This window comes from Bombina bombina, chromosome 1 (assembly GCF_027579735.1).
Source record: "Bombina bombina isolate aBomBom1 chromosome 1, aBomBom1.pri, whole genome shotgun sequence".
Taxonomy (NCBI): Eukaryota; Metazoa; Chordata; class Amphibia; order Anura; family Bombinatoridae; genus Bombina; species Bombina bombina.
The window spans coordinates 1,325,101,827-1,325,128,336 of NC_069499.1; the positions used below are offsets into that span (position 1 = coordinate 1,325,101,827).

General features: G+C 42.4%; 1 protein-coding gene across 3 annotated transcripts in view; it reads left to right on the plus strand.

Moving 5' to 3' along the window:
- PHKB (phosphorylase kinase regulatory subunit beta) overlaps nucleotides 1–26,510 on the plus strand; it is a 1,109,273-nt gene that overhangs the window by 763,278 nt on the left and 319,485 nt on the right. For all 3 annotated transcript variants that reach the window (XM_053701982.1, XM_053701974.1, XM_053701966.1), the window contains one exon: nucleotides 17,148–17,306. In XM_053701982.1, coding sequence (XP_053557957.1) covers nucleotides 17,148–17,306 — 159 coding nt within the window. The remainder of the gene's footprint in view (nucleotides 1–17,147; nucleotides 17,307–26,510) is intronic.

Sequence of the window (26,510 nt, forward strand, 5' to 3'; positions counted from 1 at the left end):
TTGGGGCCTAGTTTTTTCCACATGGCTGGCTTAAATTTTGCCTAGAAACAGTTTCCTGGGGCTTTCCACTGTGTTACTATGAGTGGGAGGGGCCTATTTTAACATTTTTTTTGTGCAGTTAAAATTACAAACTAAGACATCCAGATTCCCTCAAAGGCCCTCTGAATGCTATAGGACATCTCTAAAGGGCCCAAAGGCTTTCCAAAGTCGTTTATTGGGGAAGGTAGGGCTACAGCTTGCTGTGTCAGTTGAACTAAGGGGTTAATCATCCATTTGCAAGTGGGTGCAATGCTCTGCTAGTCTATTACATACACTGTAAAAATTTTGTTTGATTTACTGCATTTTTTCACTGTTTTTCACTGTTTTTCAAATTTTGACAAAATTTGTTTCTCTTAAAGGCACAGTTCCGTTTTTTATATTTGCTTGTTAACTTGATTTAAAGTGTTTTCCAAGCTTGCTAGTCTCATTGCTAGTCTGTATATACATGTCAGACATAGAAGAAACTCCTTGTTCATTATGTTTAAAAGCCATGGTGGAACCCCCTCTTAGAATGTGTACCAAATGTACTGATTTCATTTTAGGCAATAAAGATCATTTTCTGTCTTTTAAAAAATGTTATCACCAGAGGAATCTGACGAGGGGGAAGTTATGCCGACTAACTTTCCCCACGTGTCAGACCCTTTGACTCCCGCTTAAGGGACGCATGCTCAAATGGCGCCAAGTACATCTAGGGCGCCCATAGCGTTTACTTTACAAGACATGGCGGCAGTCATGGATAATACACTGTCAGCGGTATTAGCCAGACTACCTGAACTTAGAGGTAAGCGAGATAGCTCTGGGGTGAGACAAAATGCAGAGCATACTCACGCTTTAAGAACCATGTCTGATACTGCCTCACAATATGCAGAAGCTGAGGAAAGAGAGCTTCAGTCAGTGGGTGATGTTAATGACTCAGGAAGATACCTGATTCTAATATTTCTGCATTTAAATTTAAGCTTGTACACCTCCGCGTGTTGCTTAGGGAGGTTTTAGCTGCTCTGAATTACTGTGATTCCATGGCAGTGCCATAGAAATTGTGTAGACTGTATAAATACTTGCAGTGCCGGTGTGTACTGATGTTTTTCCAATACCTAAAAGGTTTACAAAAATTATTAATAAGGAATTGGATAGACCAGGTGTGCCGTTCTCTTCCCCTCCTATTTTTAGAAAAATGTTTCAAATAGACGCCACCACACGGGACTTATGGCAGACAGTCCCTAAGGTGGAGGGAGCAGTTTCTACTCTAGCAAAGCATACTACTATCCCTGTCGAGGACAGTTGTGCTTTTTTAGATCCAATGGATAAAAAATTAGAAGGTTACCTTAAGAAAATATTTATTCAACAAGGTTTTATCCTATAGCCCCTTGCATGCATTGACCCTGTCACTGCTGCTGCGGCGTACTGGTTTGAGTCTCTGGAAGAGGTTTTACAGGTTGCAACTCCATTGGATGACATACTTGGCAAACTTAGAGCACTTAAGCTAGCCAATTCTTTTATTTCTGATGCCATTGTTCATTTGACTAAACTAACGGCTAAGAATTCTGGTTTTGCTATACAGGCGCGCAGAGCGCTATGGCTTAAATCATGGTCAGCTGACGTGACTTCAAAATCTAAGCTACTTAACACTCCCTTCAAGGGGCAGACCCTATTCGGGCCTGCTTTGAAGGAGATTATTGCTGATATCACTGGAGGATAAGGTCATGCCCTTCCTCAGGACAGGTCCAAATCTAGGGCCAAACAGTCTAATTTTCGTGCCTTTCAAAACTTCAAGGCAGGTGCGGCATCAACTTCCTCTAATAATAAACAAGAGGGAACTTTTGCTCAATCTAAGACGGTCTGGAGACCAAACCAGACCTGGAAAAAAGGTAAGCAGGTTAAAAAAGGCTGCTGCTGCCTCTAAGACAGCATGAAGGAACGGCCCCCTATCCGGTAACGGATCTAGTAGGGGGCAGACTTTCACTCTTCGCCCAGGCGTGGGCAAGAGATGTTCAGGATCCCTGGGCGTTGGAAATTATATCCCAGTGATATCTTCTGGACTTCAAAGCTTCCCCCCCAAAAGGGAGATTTCACCTTTCACAATTATCTGCACACCAGATAAAGAGAGAGGCATTCTTACACTGTGTACGAGACCTCCTAGTTATGGGAGAGAACAGGAACAGGGTTTTTACTCAAATCTGTTTGTGGTTCTCATAAAAGAGGGAACCTACAGACAAATTTTGGATCTAAAGATCTTAAACAAATTCCTCAAAGTTCTGTCGTTCAAGATGGAAACTATTCATACCATCCTACCACTGATCAAGGAGGGTTAATATATGACTACAGTGGATCTAAAGGATGCTTATCTTCACATTCCGATACACAAAGATCATCATTGGTTTCTCAGGTTTGCCTTCCAAGACAGGCATTACCAGTTGTAGCTCTTCCCTTTGGATTAGCTACAGCCCCAAGAATCTTTACAAAGGTTCTAGGGTCGCTTATGGCGGTCCTAAGGCCGCGGGGCATAGCAGTAGCCCCTTATTTAGACAACATCCTGATACAGGCGTCAAACTTCCAAATTGCCAAGTCTCATACGGACGTAGTACTGGTATTTCTGAGGTCGCATGGGTGGAAAGTGAACGAGGAAAAGAGTTCTCTATCCCCACTCACAAGAGTTTCCTTTCTAGGGACTCTGATAGATTCTATAGAAATGAAAATTCACCTGACGGAGTCCAGGTTATCAAAGCTTCTAAATTACTGCCGGGTTCTTCATTCCATTCCGCGCCCTTCGGTGGCTCAGTGTATGGAAGTAATCGGCTTAATGGTAGCGGCAATGGACATAGTGCCGTTTGCACGCTTACATCTCAGCTCAGTCAGTGGAGCGGGGATTACACAGATTTGTCCCCTCAACTGTATCTGGACCAAGAGACCAGGGATTCTTTTCCCTGGTAGCTGTCTCTGGTCCATCTGTCCAAAGGAATGACCTTTCGCAGGCCAGATTGGACAATTGTAACAACAAATGCCAGCCTTCTAGGTTGGGGTGCAGTCTGGAACTCCCTGAAGGCTCAGGGATCGTGGACTCAGGAGGAGTCTCTCCTTCCAATAAATATTCTGGAACTAAGAGCGATATTCAAGGCTCTTCAGGCTTGGCCTCAGTTAGCAACTCTGAGGTACATCAGATTTCAGTCGGACAACATCACGACTGTAGCTTACATCAACCATCAAGGGGGAACAAGAAGTTCCCTAGAGATGTTAGAAGTTTCAAAAATAATTCGCTGGGCAGAGATTCACTCTTGCCACCTATCAGCTATCCATATCCCAGGTGTAGAGCACTGGGAGGCGGATTTTCTAAGTCGTCAGACTTTTCATCCGGTAGAGTGGGAACTCCATCCGGTGGTATTTGCACAACTGATTCTTCGTTGGGGCAAACCAGAACTGGATCTAATGGCGTCTCGCCAGAACGCCAAGCTTCCGTGTTACAGATCCAGGTCCAGGGATCCCAAGGCGACACTGATAGATGCTCTTGCAGCGCCCTGGTCTTTCAACCTGGCTTATGTGTTTCCACCGTTTCCTCTGCTCCCTCAACTGATTGCCAAGATCAAGCAGGAGAGAGCATCTGTGATTCTGATAGCACCTGCGTGGCCACGCAGGACCTGGTATGCAGATCTAGTGGACATGTCATCCTTTCCACCATGGTCTCTGCCTCTGAGACAGGACCTTCTACTTCAGGGTCCTTCCAACCATCCAAATCTAATTTCTCTGCAGCTGACTGCCTAGAGATTGAACGCTTGATTTTATCAAAGCGTGGCTTCTCCGAGTCAGTTATTGATACCTTAATACGGGCACGAAAGCCTGTCACCAGGAAAATTTACCATAAGGTATGGCGTAGAAATCTTTATTGGTGTGAATCCAAGGGTTACTCATGGAGTAAGGTCAGGATTCCTAGGATATTATCTTTTCTCCAAGAAGGTTTGGAAAAAGGATTGTCAGCTAGTTAAGCGTCTGGCAGATGTTCCAGACGTTCAGGCATTTTGTCAGGCTTTAGTTAGAATCAAGCCTGTGTTTAAACCGGTTGCTCCACCATGGAGCTTAAACTTGGTTCTTAAGGTTCTTCAAGAAGTTCCGTTTGAACCTCTTCATTCCATAGATATCAAACTTTTATCTTTTCAAGTCCTTTTTTTTGGTAGCTATTTCCTCGGCTCGTAGAGTCTCCGAGTTATCTGCCTTACAATGTGATTCTCCTTATCTGATTTTTCATATGGATAAGGTAGTCCTGCTTACCAAATCTGGGTTTTTACCTAAGGTGGTATCTAACAAGAATATCAATCAAGAGATTGTTGTTCCATCCTTGTGTTTCACAATCTGGACGTGGTCCGTGCTTTAAAGTTTTTACTTACAAGCTACTAAAGATTTTCGTCAAACATCTGCTTGGTTTGTTGTCTTCTCTGGACAGAGGAGAGATCAAAAGGCTTCGGCAACCTCTCCTTCTTTTTGGCTAAGAAGCTTAATCCGCTTAGCCTATGAGACTGCTGGACAGCAGCCTCCTGAAAGGATTACAGCTCATTCCACTAGAGCTGTGGCTTCCACTTGGGCCTTTAAAAATTAGGCTTCTTTTGAACAGATTTGCAAGGCGGCGACTTGGTCTTCGCTTCATACTTTTTCAAAATTTTGCAAATTTGATACTTTTGCTTCTTCAGAGGCTATATTTGGGAGAAAGGTTTTACAGGCAGTGTTTCCTTCCATTTAAGTTCCTGCCTTGTCCCTCCCTTCATCCGTGTACTTTAGCTTTGGTATTGGTATCCCACAAGTAATGAATGATCCGTGGACTGGATACACCTTACAAGAGAAAACACAATTTATGCTTACCTGATAAATTTATTTCTCTTGTGGTGTATCCAGTCCACGGCCCGCCCTGTCATTTTAAGTCAGGTAATTTTTAAATTTAAACTACAGTAACCACTGCACCCTATGGTTCCTCCTTTCTCGGCTTGTTTTCGGTCGAATGACTGGCTATGACAGTTAGGGGAGGAGCTATATTGCAGCTCTGCTGTGGGTTTCCTCTTGCAACTTCTTGTTGGGAATGAGAATATCCCACAAGTAATGGATGATCCGTGGACTGGATACACCACAAGAGAAATAAATTTATCAGGTAAGCATAAATTGTGTTTTTTTGCTATGGGGCTTAAAAGTTCTCAGCGATCACAATCTATTTTCGAGAGACTTATCAACACCTTTTTGTTACCAGTTTTTTTACTTTTCAAATTCAACACTTCAGGGCACTTTATAAAGCCTCAAAATGGCATTTTGGACATCTATGCAAACAGTCTATTATCTTGCACATTTACATACATAGTATTGATTGATTAACGCTCTATTCATCACTATTGTATAGGTGACTACAGTGGACAGGGATCTCATTTACATTTGTATACATTCCTATACATATATATATATATATATATACAGCTAAGGGACTCTGTAGGAAAAGTCACATCAGAACCCCAACATCTAGATATGGCATATAGCAATTTCTTTCTTTTAATGTTTGATTCTAGTCACACTTGCACTGTTGAGATTGTCACTATCAGTACAGGCATCTTCATAACCAGCCTTTGAAATGAGATTGTGAAATTGTGAGTTATAAGGGAACCTATTACAATCCGTTTCCATCCTCACCACTGCTAAACTATCTGAATGTCATTTTTATGTTGGTATGATGAGCAAATCATTGATAGATTGTAATCGACAACCTATGTATTTAACACCTGCAGTGCACTATTGGGTGCTAGTTAAATACATTTGGTGAGCCGTAGGGGGGTAGTTATCAAGCCGTCTACTTTTCTGGCTTCGCCGGCCCAATACGTCCGCCTAAGCTCGCCTACCTTCGCCGCCGCGGACCTGAAAAAATATTCCTAAGTTATCAAATAAAGCTGTCAAAAAGCCACGGGGCGATGAGCAGCGGACTGTGACAGTTATCACTCATCCGATCTTGCTGCCCTTCGGCTTTTTCCCAGCTTTATTGCTAGCCTGTCACTAAGCACTCACACTAAACTGCACTGTTCTACCCCCTATACCGGCGCCCCCGGAGTCCCCCGCAACTAAATAAAGTTACTAACCCCTAAACCGCCGCTCCTAGACCCTGCCGCAACTCTTATAAATGTATTAACCCCTAAACCGCCGCTCCTAGACCCTGCCGCAAGTCTTATAAATGTATTAACCCCTAAACCGCCGCTCCCGGACACCGCTGCCACCTACATTATACCTAGTAACCCCTATCCTGCCCCCCCTATACCGTCGCCCTCTATTATAAAATTATTAACCCCTATCCTGCTGATCCCGCACCTCTCCGCAACTAAATAAATAGTTTAACCCCTAAACCGCTGCTCCATGAACCCGCCGCAACCTATATTAAACCTATTAACCCCTATCCTGCCCCCCCTACACCGTCGCCACCTATAATAAATTTATTAACCCCTAATCTGCCCCCCCTACACCGTCGCCACCTATAATAAATTTATTAACCCCTATCCTGCCCCCCACTACGCCGCCACTGTAATAAAATGATTAACCCCTAAACCTAAGTCTAACCCTAACGCTAACGCCCCCCTAACTTAAATATTAATTAAATAAATCTAAATAAATTAACTCTTATTAACTAAATGAATCCTATTTAAAACTAAATACTTACCTTTAAAATAAACCCTAATATAGCTACAATATAAATAATAATTATATTCTAGCTTTCTTAGGATTTATATTTATTTTACAGGTAACTTTCAATTTATTTTAACCATGTACAATAACTATTAAATAGTTATTAACTATTTAATAGCTTACCTAGCTAAAATAAAGAGAAATTTACCTGTAAAATAAAAACTAACCTAAGTTACAATTACACCTAACACTACACTATACTTTAATAAATTATTCCTATTTAAAAATAAATACTTACCTGTAAAATAAACCCTAAGATAGCTACAATGTAATTAATAATTATATTATAGCTATCTTAGGATTTATATTTATTTTACAGGTAACTTTGTATTTATTTTAGCTAGTTAGAATAGTTATTAAATAGTTATTAACTATTTAATAACTATCTAGCTAAAAGAAATACAAAATTACCTGTAAAATAAATCCTAACTTAAGTTACAATTAAACCTAATACTACACTATCATTAAATTAACTAAATAAACTACCTACAAATAACTACAATTAAATACAATTACATAAACTAACTAAAGTACAAAAAATAAAAAAAAGCTAAGTTACAAAAAATAAAAAATTAAGTTACAAACATGTTAAAAATATTACAACAATTTTAAGCTACTTACACCTAATCTAAGCCCCCTAATAAAATATCAAACCCCCCCAAAATAAAAAAAATCCCTACCCTATTCTAAATTAAATAAATTTCAAAGCTCTTTTACCTTACCAGCCCTTAAAAGGGCCATTTGTGGGGGCATGCCCCAAAAAGTTCAGCTCTTTTGCCTGTAAAAGAAAAATACAACCCCCCCCCAACATTAAAACCCACCATCCACATACCCCTAATCTAACCCAAACCCCCCTTACAAAAACCTAACACTAATCCCCTGAAGATCATCCTACCTTGAGTCGTCTTCACTCAGCCAAGCCACCGATGGAACTGAAGAGGACATCCGGAGCGGAAGAAGTTAATCCTCCAAGCGGCGCTGAAGAAATCTTCTAGGATGATCTTCAGGGGATTATTTAGTTAATTTAATGATAGTGTAGTATTAGGTTTAATTGTAACTTAAGTTAGGATTTATTTTACAGGTAATTTTGTATTTCTTTTAGCTAGGTAGTTATTAAATAGTTAATAACTATTTAATAACTATTCTAACTAGCTAAAATAAATACAAAGTTACCTGTAAAATAAATATAAATCCTAAGATAGCTATAATATAATTATTAATTATATTGTAGCTATCTTAGGGTTTATTTTACAGGTAAGTATTTATTTTTAAATAGGAATAATTTATTAAAGTATAGTGTAGTGTTAGGTGTAATTGTAACTTAGGTTAGGATTTATTTCACAGGTACATTTCTCTTTATTTTAGCTAGGTAAGCTATTAAATAGTTAATAACTATTTAATAGTTATTGTACATGGTTAAAATAAATTGAAAGTTACCTGTAAAATAAATATAAATCCTAAGATAGCTACAATATAATTATTATTTATATTGTAGCTATATTAGGGTTTATTTTAAAGGTAAGTATTTAGTTTTAAATAGGATTCATTTAGTTAATAAGAGTTAATTTATTTAGATTTATTTAATTAATATTTAAGTTAGGGGGCGTTAGGGTTAGACTTAGGTTTAGGGGTTAATAATTTTATTATAGGTGGCGACGGTGTAGGGGGGGCAGGATAGGGGTTAATACATTTAATATAGGTTGCGGCGGGTTCAGGGAGCGGCGGTTTAGGGGTTAATACATTTATTATAGTTGCGGTGGGCTCCGGGAGCGGCGGTTTAGGGGTTAATATGTATAGAGTAGCTTGCGGTGGGCTCCGGGAGCGGCGGTTTAGGGGGTAATACATTTATTTAGTTGCGGTGGTGTAGGGGGGGGCAGATTAGGGGTGTTTAGACTCGGGGTACATGTTAGGGTGTTAGGTGTAGACAGCTCCCATAGGAATCAATGGGATGTCTGTCAGCAGCGAACTTGTACTTTCGCTATGGTCAGACTCCCATTGATTCCTATGGGAAACGCCACCTCCAGGGGTGGCGGTTTGAAAACCAGGTACGCTGGGCCGTAAAAGTGCCGAGCGTACCTGCTAGTTTTTTGATAACTAGCAAAAGTAGTGAGATGATGCCTCACTTGTGTGCGGAACATCTGGAGTGACGTAAGAATCAATCTGTGTCGGACTGAGTCCGGCGGATCGAAGTTTACGTCACAAAATTCTACTTTTGCCGGTCTCGAGCCTTTGATAACTAAGGCGAATCAGCCTCGCCACAAATACGCTGCGGAATTCCAGCGTATTTGAGGTTGACGGCTTGATAACTAGGCCCCAAAGTCAAGTGGCGTTTGTGATTAGCCACCAATCAACAGCTAGCTCCCAGTGGTGCATTGCTTCTCCTTAGCCTAACTAGGTAGGCTTTTCAGCAAAGGATACCAAGCAAACAAAGTAAATTTGATAATAACAGTACATTGAAAAGAGTCTTTAAATTCAATGCCCTATCTATCCCCTATGTCCATGTCCCCTTGAGCTATTATTAAGGGAACCATTATCAAGCTGCATTTGCAGCTTCTGGCACAGTGCTTTACAGGATTGCATGCGTGAACCTGCAACCACAAATTCAACCTCATAATGTAATTTCCATTGAGCCATACAAAATGGAGCCATGAGCAACTGAAGTTCCCAACATTTAGTTTACAGCTCCATTTTAGTACCAGGTTTCCATTGAAATATTTTGCACAGTGCGTGCAGTCGCCCTTTTCGTGTATGTGTAAGTTAACGCTTCCATCCAACATCAGATTTCTTGCAAATCGCTCCATATCAAGTTAGTTGCTATGGTAACCCAACCTTACAGTATGAAATTTGCATTTAACGTCTTCCTGTAGCTCAATAAATTTTATAACTAAGGGTGACAAGTGCAGAGAAAATGGTGGGAAATTGAGAAACCTCAGTGTCATCTCTTTTACCAATTCACGTGATATCCTCTATATAAGAGATATTTAAATTGTTGGTAAACTGTAACATTTTAAAATGCTAGTCTGCATGTAAGGAGTTAAATAAAAGTATGTTTATGATTTTTAATTAAAAATACTCTGAAACATTCCTTTATTTCTCCAACATTGGTGTGTCCGGTCCACGGCGTATCTCTTCCCCAACAGGAAATGGCAAAGAGTCCCAGCAAAAGCTGGCCATATAGTCCCTCCTAAGCTCCGCCCACCCCAGTCATTCTCTTTGCCGTTGCACAGGCAACATCTCCACGGAGATAGTTAAGAGTATGTGGTGTTTAGTTGTAGTTTTTTATTCTACTATCAAGAGTTTGTTATTTTAAAATAGTGCTGGTATGTACTATTTACTCTGAAACAGAAAAGGATGAAGATTTCTGTTTGTGAGAGGAAGATGATTTTAGCAGACAGTAACTAAAATCGATTGCTGTTTCCACATAGGACTGTTGAGATGAAGTAACTTCAGTTGGGGGAAACAGTTAGCAGACTTTTCTGCTTAAGGTATGACTAGCCATATTTCTAACAAGACTGTGTAATGCTGGAAGGCTGTCATTTCCCCTCATGGGGACCGGTAAGCCATTTTCTTAGTTTCAAACAGAATAACAGGCTTAATATGGGCTATAAAACTGGTAGACACTTTTATGGGCTAAATCGATTGCTTTATTTGGACATTTTATTCATGTTTATGCTGATAATTCACACTTATAAACTTGGGGAACGTTTTCTAACGGCAGGCACTGTGTTAGACACCTTTTCCAGTCAGGGAGGGCCTTCCCAGTTGTAGGCTGAGCCTCATTTTCGCGCCATTACTGCGCAGTTGTTTTTGAGAGCAAGACATGCAGATGCATGTGTGAGGACCTAAAAGTTGTTGGAAAAGTGTCTGGAAGGCGTCATTTGGTATCTTATTCCCCTCTGGGCTTGGTAAAGTCACAGCAAAGGCTGTAGCTGGGACTGTATAGGGGTTAAATTTGATAAAACGGCTCCGGTTCCGTTATTTTAAGGGTTAAAGCTCTGAAAATTGGTATGCAATACTATTAAGGCTTTAAGACACTGTGGTGAAATGTTGGTAAATTTTGAACAATTCCTTCATACTTTTTCACATATTCAGTAATAAAGTGTGCTCTGTTTAAGACAGTAACGGTTTTGTTTTAAAACATTTTTTGTGCTTTATTGACAAGTTTAAGTCTGTTTAACATGTCTGTGCCTTCGGATAAGCTATGTTCTATATGTGTGAAAGCCAATGTGTCTCCCCACTCAAAATTGTGTGATAATTGTGCCATAGCGTCCAAACACAGTAAGGACAGTACTGCCACAGATAATGAAATTGCCCAAGATGATTCCTCAGATGAGGGGAGTAGACATGATACTACATCATCCCCTGCTGTGTCTACACCAGTTTTGCCCACGCAGGAGGCCCCTAGTACATCTAGCGCGCCAATGCTTATTACCATGCAACAATTGACGGCTGTAATGGATAACTCCATAGCAAATATTTTATCCAAAATGCCTGCATATCAGAGAAAGCGCGATTGCTCTGTTTTAAACACTGAAGAGCAGGAGGGCGCTGATGATAATTGCTCTGTCATACCCTCACACCAATCTGAAGTGGCCATGAGGGAGGTTCTGTCAGATGGGGAAATTTCAGATTCAGGAAAAATTTCTCAACAAGCTGAACCTGATGTTGTGACATTTAAATTTAAATTAGAACATCTCCGCGCACTGCTTTAGGAGGTGTTATCTGCTCTGGATGATTGTGACAACTTGGTCATCCCAGAGAAACTATGCAAGATGGACAAGTTTCTAGAGGTTCCGGTGCACCCCGACGCTTTTCCTATACCCAAGCGGGTGGCGGACATAGTGAATAAGGAGTGGGAGAAGCCCGGCATACCTTTTGTTCCCCCACCTATATTTAAGAAATTATTTCCTATGGTCGACCCCAGAAAGGACTTATGGCAGACAGTCCCTAAGGTCGAGGGGGCAGTTTCTACTCTAAACAAGCGCACTACTATCCCTATTGAGGATAGTTGTGCTTTCAAAGATCCTATGGATAAAAAATTGGAAGGTTTGCTTAAGAAGATTTTTGTACAGCAGGGTTACCTTCTACAACCCATTTCGTGCATTGTTCCTGTCACTACAGCAGCGTGTTTCTGGTTCGAGGAACTAGAAAAGTCGCTCAGTAGAGAGACTCCGTATGAGGAGGTTATGGACAGAGTTCACGCACTTAAGTTGGCTAACTCTTTTATTTTAGATGCCGCTTTGCAATTAGCTAGATTAGCGGCGAAAAATTCAGGGTTTGCAATTGTGGCGCGCAGAGTGCTTTGGCTAAATTCTTGGTCAGCGGATGTATCATCCAAGACAAAATTGCTTAACATCCCTTTCAAAGGCAAAACTCTCTTTGGGCCAGAATTGAAAGAGATTATCTCAGACATTACTGGGGGAAAGGGCCACGCCCTTCCACAAGATAGGCCTTTCAAGGCCAAGAATAAGTCTAATTTTCGTTCCTTTCGCAGTTTCAGGAACAGACCGACCTCTAATTCCGCATCCTCTAAGCAAGAGGGTAATGCCTCACAGCCCAAACCAGCCTGGAAACCTATGCAAGGCTAGAACAAGGGTAAGCAGGCCAAGAAGCCTGCTGCTGCTAACAAAACAGCATGAAGGAGTAGCCCCCGATCCGGGACCGGATCTAGTAGGGGGCAGACTCTCTCTCTTTGCTCAGGCTTGGGCAAGAGATGTTCAGGATCCCTGGGCACTAGAAATAGTTTCTCAGGGTTATCTTCTGGAATTCAAGGAACTACCCCCAAGGGGAAGGTTCCACATGTCTCACTTATCCTTAAACCAAATAAAGAGACAGGCGTTCATACATTGTGTAGAAGACCTGTTAAAGATGGGAGTGATACACCCTGTTCCAATGACGGAACAAGGAATGGGATTTTACTCAAATCTGTTCGTAGTTCCCAAAAAAGAGGGAACCTTCAGACCAATTCTGGATTTAAAGATCCTAAACAAGTTTCTCAGGGTACCATCGTTCAAAATGGAAACCATTCGAATGATTCTACCCACTATCCAGGAAGGTCAATTTATGACTACCGTGGATCTAAAGGATGCGTACCTACATATTCCTATCCACAAAGAACATCATCATTTCTTAAGGTTCGCCTTTCTAGACAAACATTACCAGTTTGTGGCCCTCCCATTCGGGTTGGCCACTGCTCCAAGGATTTTCACAAAGGTACTCGGGTCCCTTCTAGCGGTTCTAAGACCAAGGGGCATTGCAGTAGTACCGTACTTGGACGACATTCTAATACAAGCGTCGTCCCTTTCAAATGCAAAGGCTCATACAGACATCGTTCTGGCCTTTCTCAGATCTCACAGATGGAAGGTGAACATAGAAAAGAGTTCTCTGTATCCGTCAACAAGAGTTCCCTTCTTGGGAACAATAATAGATTCCTTAGAAATGAGGATTTTTCTGACAGATGTCAGAAAGTCAAAACTTCTAAGCGCTTGTCAAGTTCTTCACTCTGTTCCACGTCCTTCCATAGCTCAGTGCATGGAAGTGGTAGGGTTGATGGTTGCAGCAATGGACATAGTTCCTTTTGCACGAATTCATCTAAGACCATTACAACTGTGCATGCTCAAACAGTGGAATGGGGACTATACAGACTTGTCTCCAGTGATTCAAGTAGATCAGAAGACCAGAGAGTCACTCCGTTGGTGGCTGACCCTGGACCATCTATCCCAGGGAATGAGCTTCCGCAGACCAGAGTGGGTCATTGTCACGACCGACGCCAGTCTAGTGGGCTGGGGCGCGGTCTGGGAATCCCTGAAAGCTCAGGGACTATGGTCTCGGGAAGAGTCTCTTCTCCCGATAAACATTCTGGAATTTAGAGCGATATTCAATGCTCTCAGGGCTTGGCCTCAGCTTGCAAAGGCCAGATTCATAAGATTCCAATCAGACAACATAACGACTGTTGCGTATATCAATCATCAGGGGGGAACAAGGAGTTCCCTGGCGATGAAAGAAGTGACCAAAATAATACAATGGGCGGAGGATCACTCCTGCCATCTATCTGCGATCCACATCCCAGGTGTGGAAAACTGGGAAGCGGATTATCTGAGTCGTCAGACTTTCCATCCGGGGGAGTGGGAACTCCACCCGGAGATCTTTGCCCAGTTGACTCAATTATGGGGCATTCCAGACATGGATCTGATGGCGTCTCGTCAGAACTTCAAGGTTCCTTGTTACGGGTCCAGATCCAGGGATCCCAAGGCGACTCTAGTGGATGCACTAGTAGCACCTTGGACTTTCAACCTAGCTTATGTGTTCCCACCGTTTCCTCTCATTCCCAGGCTGGTAGCCAGGATCAAACAGGAGAGGGCCTCGGTGATCTTGATAGCTCCTGCATGGCCACGCAGGACTTGGTATGCAGACCTGGTGAATATGCCATCGGTTCCACCATGGAAGCTACCTTTGAGACAGGACCTTCTTGTTCAGGGTCCATTCGAACATCCAAATCTGGTCTCCCTCCAGCTGACGGCTTGGAGATTGAACGCTTGATTCTATCAAAGCGTGGGTTTTCAGATTCTGTGATAGATACTCTGGTTCAGGCCAGAAAACCGGTAACTAGAAAGATTTACCATAAAATATGGAAAAGATATATCTGTTGGTGTGAATCCAAGGGATTCCCATGGAATAAGATGAAAATTCCTAAGATTCTTTCCTTTCTGCAGGAAGGTTTGGATAAAGGATTATCTGCGAGTTCTCTAAAGGGACAGATTTCTGCTTTATCTGTCTTACTACACAAACGACTGGCAGCTGTGCCAGATGTTCAAGCATTTGTTCAGGCTCTGGTCAGGATCAAGCCTGTTTACAGACCTTTGACTCCTCCCTGGAGTCTAAATCTAGTTCTTTCAGTTCTTCAAGGGGTTCCGTTTGAACCTCTACATTCCATAGATATTAAGTTATTATCTTGGAAAGTTTTGTTTTTGGTTGCTATTTCTTCTGCTAGAAGAGTTTCAGAGTTATCTGCTCTGCAGTGTACTCCGCCCTATCTGGTGTTCCATTCAGATAAGGTTGTTTTGCGTACTAAGCCTGGTTTTCTTCCAAAGGTTGTTTCCAACAAGAATATTAACCAGGAGATAGTTGTACCTTCTTTGTGTCCGAAACCAGTTTCAAAGAAGGAACGTTTGCTACACAACTTAGATGTAGTCCGTGCTCTAAAGTTCTACTTAGAAGCTACAAAAGATTTCAGACAAACATCTTCTCTGTTTGTCGTTTATTCTGGTAAAAGGAGAGGTCAAAAAGCGACTTCTACCTCTCTTTCCTTTTGGCTTAAAAGCATCATCCGATTGGCTTACAAGACTGCCGGACGGCAGCCTCCTGAAAGAATCACAGCTCACTCCACTAGGGCTGTGGCTTCCACATGGGCCTTCAAGAACGAGGCTTCTGTTGATCAGATATGTAAGGCAGCGACTTGGTCTTCACTGCACACTTTTGCCAAATTTGACAAATTTGATACTTTTGCTTCTTCGGATGCTATTTTTGGGAGAAAGGTTTTGCAAGCCGTGGTGCCTTCCGTTTAGGTAACCTGATTTGCTCCCTCCCTTCATCCGTGTCCTAAAGCTTTGGTATTGGTTCCCACAAGTAAGGATGACGCCGTGGACCGGACACACCAATGTTGGAGAAAACAGAATTTATGCTTACCTGATAAATTACTTTCTCCAACGGTGTGTCCGGTCCACGGCCCGCCCTGGTTTTTTAATCAGGTCTGATGAATTATTTTTTCTAACTACAGTCACCACGGTACCATATGGTTTCTCCTATAATTTTCCTCCTGTCCGTCGGTCGAATGACTGGGGTGGGCGGAGCCTAGGAGGGACTATATGGCCAGCTTTTGCTGGGACTCTTTGCCATTTCCTGTTGGGGAAGATATATTCCCACAAGTAAGGATGACGCCGTGGACCGGACACACCGTTGGAGAAAGTAATTTATCAGGTAAGCATAAATTCTGTTTTTATGTCTCTTTCTACTAACAACCACCTCCAGCCGCCCTCTGCAAAGCTATTTTTTTTCTGTCTCAAAGTGACATTTCCATCTCTCCTCCAATAACTGTGCTACCCATACGGGACTGAACGGTTCAGTGTCATATGGTAGCACAGCTATTGGAGAAGAGGTGGAAATGTTATGTTGTTAGTAAGAGACATAAAATAAAGATACATTTTAGTGCATGTTTAATTAAAAATTAAGACTGAACACACCTTTATTTTACTCTTTACGTGCAGACTAGAATTTTAAAAATACCATCATTTTAAGTTGCAAAGAGTGTCTTCTCTGCACCTTCTCTTTTGCCAGTTTGGTAAAATGTATAGAATGTAGTATCCTTCATTTTACAACAGTTCATTTTGCTCTGATTCACAGTAACAACAGTAACAGCATTGACATCATATACCTAAAAGTAGGGCATAAGAAAATGACACATTGCACTTTATGTGAACTCTCTCTGAAATGATAAATTACCAGCAATACATAAGTACCTGAAATAGTATGAGAGGTTGTTAGACCTATTTTGCACAGGAGTCTTTGCACTTAAAGAGACAGCATTTCCACATTTCACTTTATTTGTATGTTTTAAGTTTATTTACAGTGTACAAACTTATATAGCTTATAGTCTTAGATTTTATCATGGGAATTATAAAAAAAAATTCAGACAGCATGCATTTCAGCTATTTAAATGTTGTATTTTTTATGTGAATTTTGAGAGAGGCCTAGAACTTAGAACTCATCGACTTCCCATTCACTTGGATTTTATAAGTAGATTCATTTACACACTTTTTTAGCAGCTCCTTTAGAAACACTGATTATTATTATTTATTAATATTATTTTTATTTTTTAAACAATTAAATAATTTGAGTTTCCTCAAGATTTCACTTAAAAATCATATAGGCTGCTGTTGTGAATAATAAAGTGTATTATTATTGGGCAGTGATCCACATATACCGTATATCTTCTTATTTATGAAAAAATGTGTAGGAAGCAGATTACATATAGGCTAAAAAAAGGATAAGGTACGTTTGTTTGTAGCATAAATTATAAAGTATAGTATAAAATATGAGATTGTTTGAAGCTTGTAGCAATGTATAATTCACACGGTGAAGTGCAGAGTGTTAAATGTTTCTTCTTTTGTATAAAATAGGTTGTTGTGATTTATTTGCTTGTGTGATAAACAACATCATTACTTAGATGCAATAACCAGTCTGGTAAACCAATACAAGAATACTGATACATTATGTTATAGCACTAAAATGCTCACAGAATTTACCACAAGGTCCACTATTGCCACATTGTACAATATTACCAACCATATGTATGTGCTTAGTAATTATTATCTGTTTTTTAACAAACAGTGCTGCAACTAAATTATTGGTTTGCTCTGCAGGATGTCCTGTTGTTCCCAAATACTACTATGTACCAGCAGACTTTGTGGAACCTGAAAAGATGAATCCTAACAGCCAGAAAAGATTCCCCAGCAACTGTGGGCGCGATGGAAAGCTCTTCCTGTGGGGCCAAGCTCTCTACATTATCTCCAAGCTGCTAGGTAGGTAGCAGATATCCCAACCCACACTGATAAACTCTTTATGGTCAATGTTCGACCAAAAATGTTAGTTGCGTATATCTGTTTTTTAATTATCTTTTTGACACATGTCCATAAATCTGCTGGTAAATTTACAGACCTTAGGAAGAAATCCGACAATATACTTTGGTATCTCTCTAATTGAGTGCTTATCCTGCATCCACTGATAGTACTGATCTTGCATCCGCTGATAGCACTATTTCTCTATCCGCTGATAGCACTGATCCTTCATCCGCTGATAGCACTAATCCTGCATCCGCTGATAGCACTGGTCCTCTATACATTGATGGCACTAATCCTCTATCCGCTGATAGCACTGATCCTCTATCCGCTGATTGCACTGATCTTGCATCCGCTGATTGCACTGATCTTGCATCCGCTGATAGCACTGATCTTGCATCCGCTGATAGCACTGATCTTGCATCCGCTGATAGCACTGATCTTGCATCCGCTGATAGCACTGATCTTGCATCCGCTGATAGCACTGATCTTGCATCCGCTGATAGCACTGATCTTGCATCCGTTGATAGCACTGATCCTCTATCTGCTGATAGCACTAATCCCCTATCCGCTGATAGCACTGATTCTCTATCTGCTGATAGCACTGGGATCCTCCATCTGCTGATAGCACTGGGATCCTCCATCTGCTGATAGCACTGGGATCCTCCATCTGCTGATAGCATGGATACTGCATATGCTGATAGCACTGATCTTGCATCCGCTAATAGAACTGATTCTGCATCCGCTGATAGCACTGATCATGCATCTGCTAATAGCACTTATCCTGCATCTGCTGATAGCACGGATCCTGCATCTGCTGATAGCACGGATTCTGCATCTGCTGATAGCACTGATCCTGCATCTGCTGATAGCACTGATCCTGCATCTGCTGATAGCACTTATCTTGCATCTGCTGATAGCACAGATCCTGCTTCTACTGATAAGCACGGATCCTGCTTCTACTGATAGCACGTATCTTGATTCTGCTGATATCACTGATCCTGCATCCGCTGATAGCACGGATCCTGCATCCGCTGATAGCACGGATCCTGCATGCGCTGATAGCACGGATCCTGCATGCGCTGATAGCATGGATCCTGCATGCGCTGATAGCACGGATCCTGCATCCGCTGATAGCACGGATCCTGCATCCGCTGATAGCACGGATCCTGCATCCGCTGATAGCACGGATCCTGCATCCGCTGATAGCACGGATCCTGCATCCGCTGATAGCACGGATCCTGCATCCGCTGATAGCACGGATCCTGCATCCGCTGATAGCACGGATCCTGCATCCGCTGATAGCACGGATCCTGCATCCGCTGATAGCACGGATCCTGCATCCGCTGATAGCACGGATCCTGCATCCGCTGATAGCACGGATCCTGCATCCGCTGATAGCACTGATCCTGCATCCGCTGATAGCACGGATCCTGCATCCGCTGATAGCACGGATCCTGCATCCGCTGATAGCACGGATCCTGCATCCGCTGATAGCACGGATCCTGCATCCGCTGATAGCACGGATCCTGCATCCGCTGATAGCACGGATCCTGCATCCGCTGATAGCACGGATCCTGCATCCGCTGATAGCACGGATCCTGCATCCGCTGATAGCACGGATCCTGCATCCGCTGATAGCACGGATCCTGCATCCGCTGATAGCACGGATCCTGCATCCGCTGATAGCACGGATCCTGCATCCGCTGATTGCACGGATCCTGCATCCGCTGATTGCACGGATCCTGCATCCGCTGATTGCACGGATCCTGCATCCGCTGATAGCACGGATCCTGCATCCGCTGATAGCACTGATCCTGCATCCGCTGATAGCACTGATCTTGTATCCGCTGATAGCACTGATCCTGCATCAGCTGAGATCACTGAAAGTAAGCATTCCCAGATATCCACATGCTACAATTTATTGTGTTAATAACAGGTTTGAAACATGTGGTCCATTTTGTTGTACTATTTCTATCATTTTGGGTATGTTATTTTGTTCTTAAAGCTTAAATTGCATTTGCCTAAATAAAAACAGAATTTATGTTATGATAAATTTCTTTCTCCTACGGTTTGTCCGGTCCACGGCTTCATCCTTACTTGTGGGATATTCTCTTCCCCTACAGGAAATGGCAAAGAGAGCACACAGCAAGAGCTGTCCATATAGTCCCCTCTCTGGCTCCGCCCCCCAGTCATTCGACCGACGGTTAGGAGAAAAAGGAGAAACTATAGGGTGCCGTGGTGACTGTAGTGTATGGAATAAAACCTTTTTAAACCTAACTAAAAGCCAGGGCGGGCCGTGGACCAGACACACCGTAGGAGAAAGAAATTTATCAGGTAAACATAAATTCTGTTTTCTCCTACATTGGTGTGTCCGGTCCACGGCTTCATCCTTACTTGTGGGAACCAATACCAAAGCTTTAGGACACGGATGAAGGGAGGGAGCAAGTCAGGTTACCTAAACGGAAGGCACCACGGCTTGCAAAACCTTTCTCCCAAAAACAGCCTCCGAAGAAGCATAAGTATCGAATTTGTAAAATTTGGCAAAAGTATGCAGAGAAGACCAAGTCGCTGCCTTACAGATCTGATACACAGAAGCCTCGTTCTTGATGGCCCATGTGGAAGCCACAGCTCTAGTAGAATGAGCTGTAATTTGTTCAGGAGGCTGCCATCCGGCAGTCTCATAAGCCAATCGGATGATGCTTTTCAGCCAAAAAGAAAGAGAGGTAGCAGTAGCTTTCTGCCCTCTCCTCTTACCAGAATAAACGACAAACAAAGATGATGTTTGTCTAAAATCCTTTGTTGCTTCTAAATAGAATTTTAAAGCACGGACCACATCTAGGTTGTGTAACAAACGTTCCTTCTTTGAAACTGGATTCGGACATAGGGAAGGAACAACTATTTCCTGGTTAATATTCCTGTTGGAAACTACTTTTGGAAGAAAACCAGGTTTGGTACGTAAAACTACCTTATCTGCATGAAATACCAGATAGGGAGAAGTACACTGCAAAGCAGATAATTCAGAAACTCTTCTAGCAGAAGAAATAGCAACTAAAAACAGAACTTTCCAAGATAGTAACTTAATATCTATGGAATGTAAAGGTTCAAACGGAACCCCTTGAAGAACTGAAAGAACTAAGCTTAGACTCCATGGAGGAGTCATAGGTCTGTAAACCGGCTTGATTCTGACTAACACCTGTACAAACGCTTGTACATCTGGCACGGCTGCCAGATGTTTGTGCAACAAGACAGACAGAGCAGATATCTGTCCCTTTAGAGAACTAGCTGACAGACCTTTCTCCAAACCCTCTTGGAGAAAGGAAAGAATCCTAGGGATTTTGATTTTACTCCAAGAAAAACCCTTGGATTCGCACCAACTGATATATTTGTGCCATATCTTATGGTAAATCTTCCTAGTCACAGGCTTTCTGGCTTGAACCAGAGTATCTATAACTGAATCTGAAAACCCACGCTTAGATAGAATCAAGCGTTCAATTTCCAAGCAGTCAGTTGCAGAGAGACTAGATTTGGATGTTCGAATGGACCTTGTACTAGAAGATCCTGTCTCAAAGGTAGCTTCCATGGTGGAGCCGATGACATATTCACCAGGTCTGCATACCAAGTCCTGCGTGGCCACGCAGGAGCTATTAGGATCACCAAGGCCTTCTCCTGTTTGATCCTGGCTACCAGCCTGGGAAGGAGAGGGAACGGTGGAAACACATAAGCTAGATTGAACGACCAAGGCGCCACTAATGCATCCACTAGTGTCGCCCTGGGATCCCTGGATCTGGACCCGTATCGAGGAACTTTGAAGTTCTGACAAGACGCCATCAGATCCATATCTGGAGTGCCCCATAGTTGAGTTAACTGGGCAAAGACCTCCGGGTGGAGTTCCCACTCCCTCAGATGGAAAGTCTAACGACTCAAATAATCCGCCTCCCAGTTGTCTACCCCTGTTATGTGGATTGCAGATAGGTGGCAGGAGTGATCCTCCGCCCATTTGATGATCTTGGATACCTCTGTCATCGCCAAGGAACTCTTTGTTCCCCCTGATGATTGATGTACGCTACAGTCGTCATGTTGTCCGACTGAAATCTTATGAATCTGGCCTTCGCTAGGTGAGGCCAGGCCAGGAGCGCATTGAATATCGCTCTCAGTTCCAAAATGTTTATCGGGAGAAGGGACTCTTCCCGAGACCATAGACCCTTAGCTTTCAGGGAGTCCCAGACCGCGCCCCAGCCTAAGAGACTGGCGTCGGTCGTGACGATGACCCACTCTGGTCTGCGGAAACTCATTCCCTGAGACAGGTGATCCTGAGTCAACCACCAGCGGAGTCTCTGGTTACCTGGTCTACTTGAATCTGGGGAGACAAGTCTGCATAATCCCCATTCCACTGTTTGAGCATGCACAGTTGCAATGGTCTTAGATGAATTCGAGCAAAAGGCACCACGTCTATTGCTGCAACCATTAGTCCTATTACCTCCATGCACTGAGCTATGGAAGGCTGAGGAATAGATTGAAGAACTTGACAAGCGTTTAGAAGTTTTAATTTTCTGACCTCTGTCAGAAAAATCTTCATTTCTACAGAATCTATTATTGTTCCCAGAAAGGGAACCCTTGTAGACGGGGACAGGGAACTCTTTTCTACGTTCACCTTCCACCCGTGAGACCTGAGAAAAGCTAATACAATGTCTGTATGAGCCCTTGATCTGGAAAGGGACGACGCTTGGATTAGTATGTCGTCTAAGTAAGGTGCCACCGCAATGCCCCTCGGTCTTAGAACCACTAGTAGGGACCCTAGCACCTTTGTGAAAATTCTGGGAGCAGTGGCTAAACCGAACGGAAGAGCCACGAACTGGTAATGTTTGTCCAGAAAGGCGAACCTTAGGAACTGATGTTGATCTTTGTGGATAGGAATATGTAGGTACGCATCCTTTAAGTCCACGGTAGTCATGTATTGACCCTCCTGGATTGTTGGTAAAATCGTTCGAATAGTTTCCATTTTGAATGATGGAACTCTGAGGAATTTGTTTAGAATTTTTAAATCCAGAATAGACCTGAAAGTTCCCTCTTTTTTGGGAACTTCAAACAGGTTTGAGTTAAACCCCAGACCTTGTTCCGCTGACGGAACTGGGTGTATCACTCCCATCTTTAATAGGTCTCTTACGCAATGTAAGAATGCCTGTCTCTTTATCTGGTCTGAAGATAAGCGAGACATGTGGAACCTTCCCCTTGGAGGAAGTTCCTTGAACTCTAGAAGATACCCCTGAGAGACTATTTCTAGTGCCCAGGGATCCGGAACATCTCTTGCCCAAGCCTGAGCAAAGAGAGAAAGTCTGCCCCCTACTCGATCCGGTCCCGGATCGGGGGCTACCCCTTCATGCTGTCTTGGTAGCAGCAGCAGGCTTCTTGGCCTGTTTACCCTTGTTCCAGCCCTGCATTGGTTTCCATGCTGGTTTAGGCTGGGAAGAGTTACCCTCTTGTCTAGAGGCTGCAGAGTTAGGAGACGGTCCGTTCCTGAAATTGCGAAAGGAACGAAAATTAGATTTGTTCTTAGCCTTGAAAGGCCTATCCTGTGGGAGGGCATGGCCCTTCCCCCCAGTGATGTCTGAAATAATCTCCTTCAATTCTGGCCCAAAAAGGGTCTTACCTTTGAAAGGAATATTAAGCAGTTTTGTCTTGGACGACACATCCGCCGACCAAGATTTTAGCCAAAGCGCTCTGCGCGCCACAATTGCAAAACCTGAATTTTTCGCAGCTAATTTTGCCAACTGCAAAGCAGCATCTAAAATAAAGGAATTAGCCAACTTTAATGCGTGAATTCTGTCCATGACTTCCTCATATGGAGTCTCCTTATTGAGCGAATTTTCTAGTTCCTCGAACCAAAAAGACGGCGCCGTAGTGACAGGAATAATGCACGAAATTGGCTGGAGAAGGAAACCTTGCTGAACAAATATCTTTTAAAGCAATCCTTCCAATTTTTTATACATAGGATCTTTGAAAGCACAACTGTCCTCAATGGGAATAGTCGTGCGCTTGGCTAACGTAGAAACTGCCCCCTCAACCTTAGGGACTGTTTGCCATGCGTCCCTTCTGGGGTCGACAATGGGGAACATTTTCTTAAATATTGGAGGTGGGACAAAAGGTATACCTGGCTTCTCCCACTCCTTGTTCACTATGTCCGCCACCCTCTTGGGTATCGGAAAGGCATCAGCGTGCACAGGGACCTCAAGGAATTTGTCCATTTTGCACAATTTCTCTGGAATCACCAAAGAGTCGCAATCGTCAAGAGTAGTTAGCACCTCCTTAAGCAGGGCGCGGAGATGTTCTAACTTAAATTTAAACGTAACGATATCAGGTTCTGCCTGCTGAGAAACTTTTCCTGAATCAGAAATTTCTCCCTCAGACAGACCCTCCCTCACTGCCAATTCAGACTGGTGTGAGGGTATAACAGATAAATTATCGTCAGCGCCCACTTGCTCATCCTCTGTATTTAAAACTGAGCAATCACGCTTTCTGGGAAGTGTTGGCAGTTTGGATAAAAGAATTGCTATAGAATTATCCATTACTGCAGTTAATTGTTGCATAGTAACAAGCATTGGCGCGCTAGATGTACTAGGTGTCGCCTGCGCGGGCATAACTGGTGTTGACACAGAAGGAGAGGATGATGAACTATCCCCACTACCTTCATTTGAAGAATCATCTTGGGCAACCTTATTAAATGTGACAGTACTGTCCTTACTTTGTTTGGACGCCATGGCACAATTTTCACATACATTTAAAGGGGGAACCACCTTGGCCTCCATACACACAGAACATATTCTATCTGAAGGTACAGACATGTTAGACAGACTTAGGCAGGCTATTAATGCAAAAAAAAAGGTTTTTAAACAAAACCGTTACTGTCTCTTTAAATAATAAAAAGAGTACACTTTATTTCTGAATGTTTGAAAAACTATGAAGGAATTATCCGATCTTTACGAAATTTGCACCCTAGTGTCTTAATGCTTTGAAAGTATTGCACAACAAATTTCAAGTCTTTAACCACTTAAATGAGCAAACCGGAGCTAATTGTTCAATTTACCAGTTTAAACCCACTACAGTCCCTGCCACAGCCTTTTGCTGCGGCTTTACCTTCCTTGGGGGTTATTCACCACAGAAATAAGCCTTCTAGAAATCGTTTTTATGGCCACAGGACCCTCTCACATGAAGCTGCATGCACTGCTTCCAGAAGTAACTGCGCAATTAAGGTGCGAAAATGAGGCCTCCTCCCTCTGCATACCAGAGTGAAGGGGCCTTCCTGACTAGATTAGGTGTCTAACAAACTGCCAGGCGTAATAAAAACGTTCCCAAAAGTGTTTCCAAGTCTCAAAACACTCCAAAAATCATATAAATATTATATAAATCAATCGATTTAGCCCACAATAGTGCCAACCAGTATATAGCCCATTTATAAGCCTTCATTCTGTTATGAGTCTAAGAACATGGCTTACCGATCCCATAAGGGAAAATGACAGTCTTCTAGCATTACTATGTCTTGTTAGAAAAGAGACTAGTCATACCTGGAGCAGAAAAGTCTGCAAACTGTTCCCCCCAACTGAAGTTCTCTGGTTTCAACAGTCCTGCGTGGGAACAGCAATGGATTTTAGTTACTGCTGCTAAAATCATACTCCTCTTTAAACAGAACTCTTCATCACTTTCTGTTGTAGAGTAAATAGTACAAACCGGCACTATTTTAAAATAACAAACTCTTGATAGAAGAAATAAAAACTACAACTAACACCACATACTCTTTACCATCCCCGTGGAGATGCTACTTGTTCAGAGCGGCAAAGAGAATGACTGGGGGGGCGGAGCCAGAGGGGGGACTATATGGACAGCTCTTGCTGTGTGCTCTCTGCCATTTCCTGTAGGGGAAGAGAATATCCCACAAGTAAGGATGAAGCCGTGGACCGGACACACCAATGTAGGAGAAAATGCTTCAGTCTAAAAGTTGTTGCATATGTTCTCTAGCCCACAGAATGAGGAATAAATCCTGGGAGCTAGGGAGGAAAATGTAACCTCTTCAAGTTACTCCTTACTTTGTGTGTGGTCCCTTGGTATATTGTAAAAGATAGGGATTCATCACCCTTATTATACTAAAATAGGCAAGTAAAAAGAAGAGTTTATTTCATATGGGAAAGGGTTATTCTTTATGTTAATTAATCTAAGTCTTATATTTACAGTACACTCGATAAACCTGGGGTTTTTGTGTGTGTTATTTTCTGTAAAATAGTGCTTGTTTAGATCTAAATCCAATGCTTTAGGAATCAGTCTTCTTTCTCTTTAAAAAGTTCAGCCAGCATTCATAAAATAAGAGTGGAAGCCAGCCTCAAAATTCCTGCCCTTTACATTATGGTGTAATAAAGTGGGATTGCTCCTTGGAGTTATTAGTGTCTGGATCCCAATTCCACAATGGATGTCGTGCCACCTGAGGTTTATTTTTGTTTGTTTTTTAATGTTTTTGACTTGGGCACTTACTTGTAAGCTGTTACGGTGACTGGAAGTTGGATTCACTTTGCACATCAGCTCTCAGTAAAGTGTGGCATGATTTTTTATGAGTTGCCCAATAATGTTCAGTCATCCTGACAGCATAAACATCTCTCAGAGGGCAGATATTACTGATCGTTCACCTAGAGAGTTATTTTGTAAACATGGTATTACTGGAGCACACAGTGTGGCAGAGAGCTGTCACTGTGTTTTCAGCAAAACTACCTAAAGTAGATTTATGTTTTACCCTTAACTCACCCCACTCCCTTGTGAATAAGTAAAATTAGATTGGAGGTTGCATTGTGGCTTGAATAGATATATTGGTCACATAGCTCTGTATTTTACAGTGAAAGCAGAAACCAGGGTTGCTTTATCTCTAAACGTGGAGTGTTTTAGTGCTGTGTGCCGTGAGTGCATATGGACAAATGTGCTGCCTCTAGTTCTTTATATTTACTATTAATACACTTTCCTTCCTTTAGACGTATAGAAATCAAGTCTGTGTTCCTTTACCATTACCAGAATTAGATTCCTGACTGTTCTGCATTATATTTCTGGGTAAATATGACAGTGTTCACCACAGAAAATTGCGCCAGCCCGGTGGCATTTTGAAGTAGCCTGGTGGGGGCAGTGCAATATTTT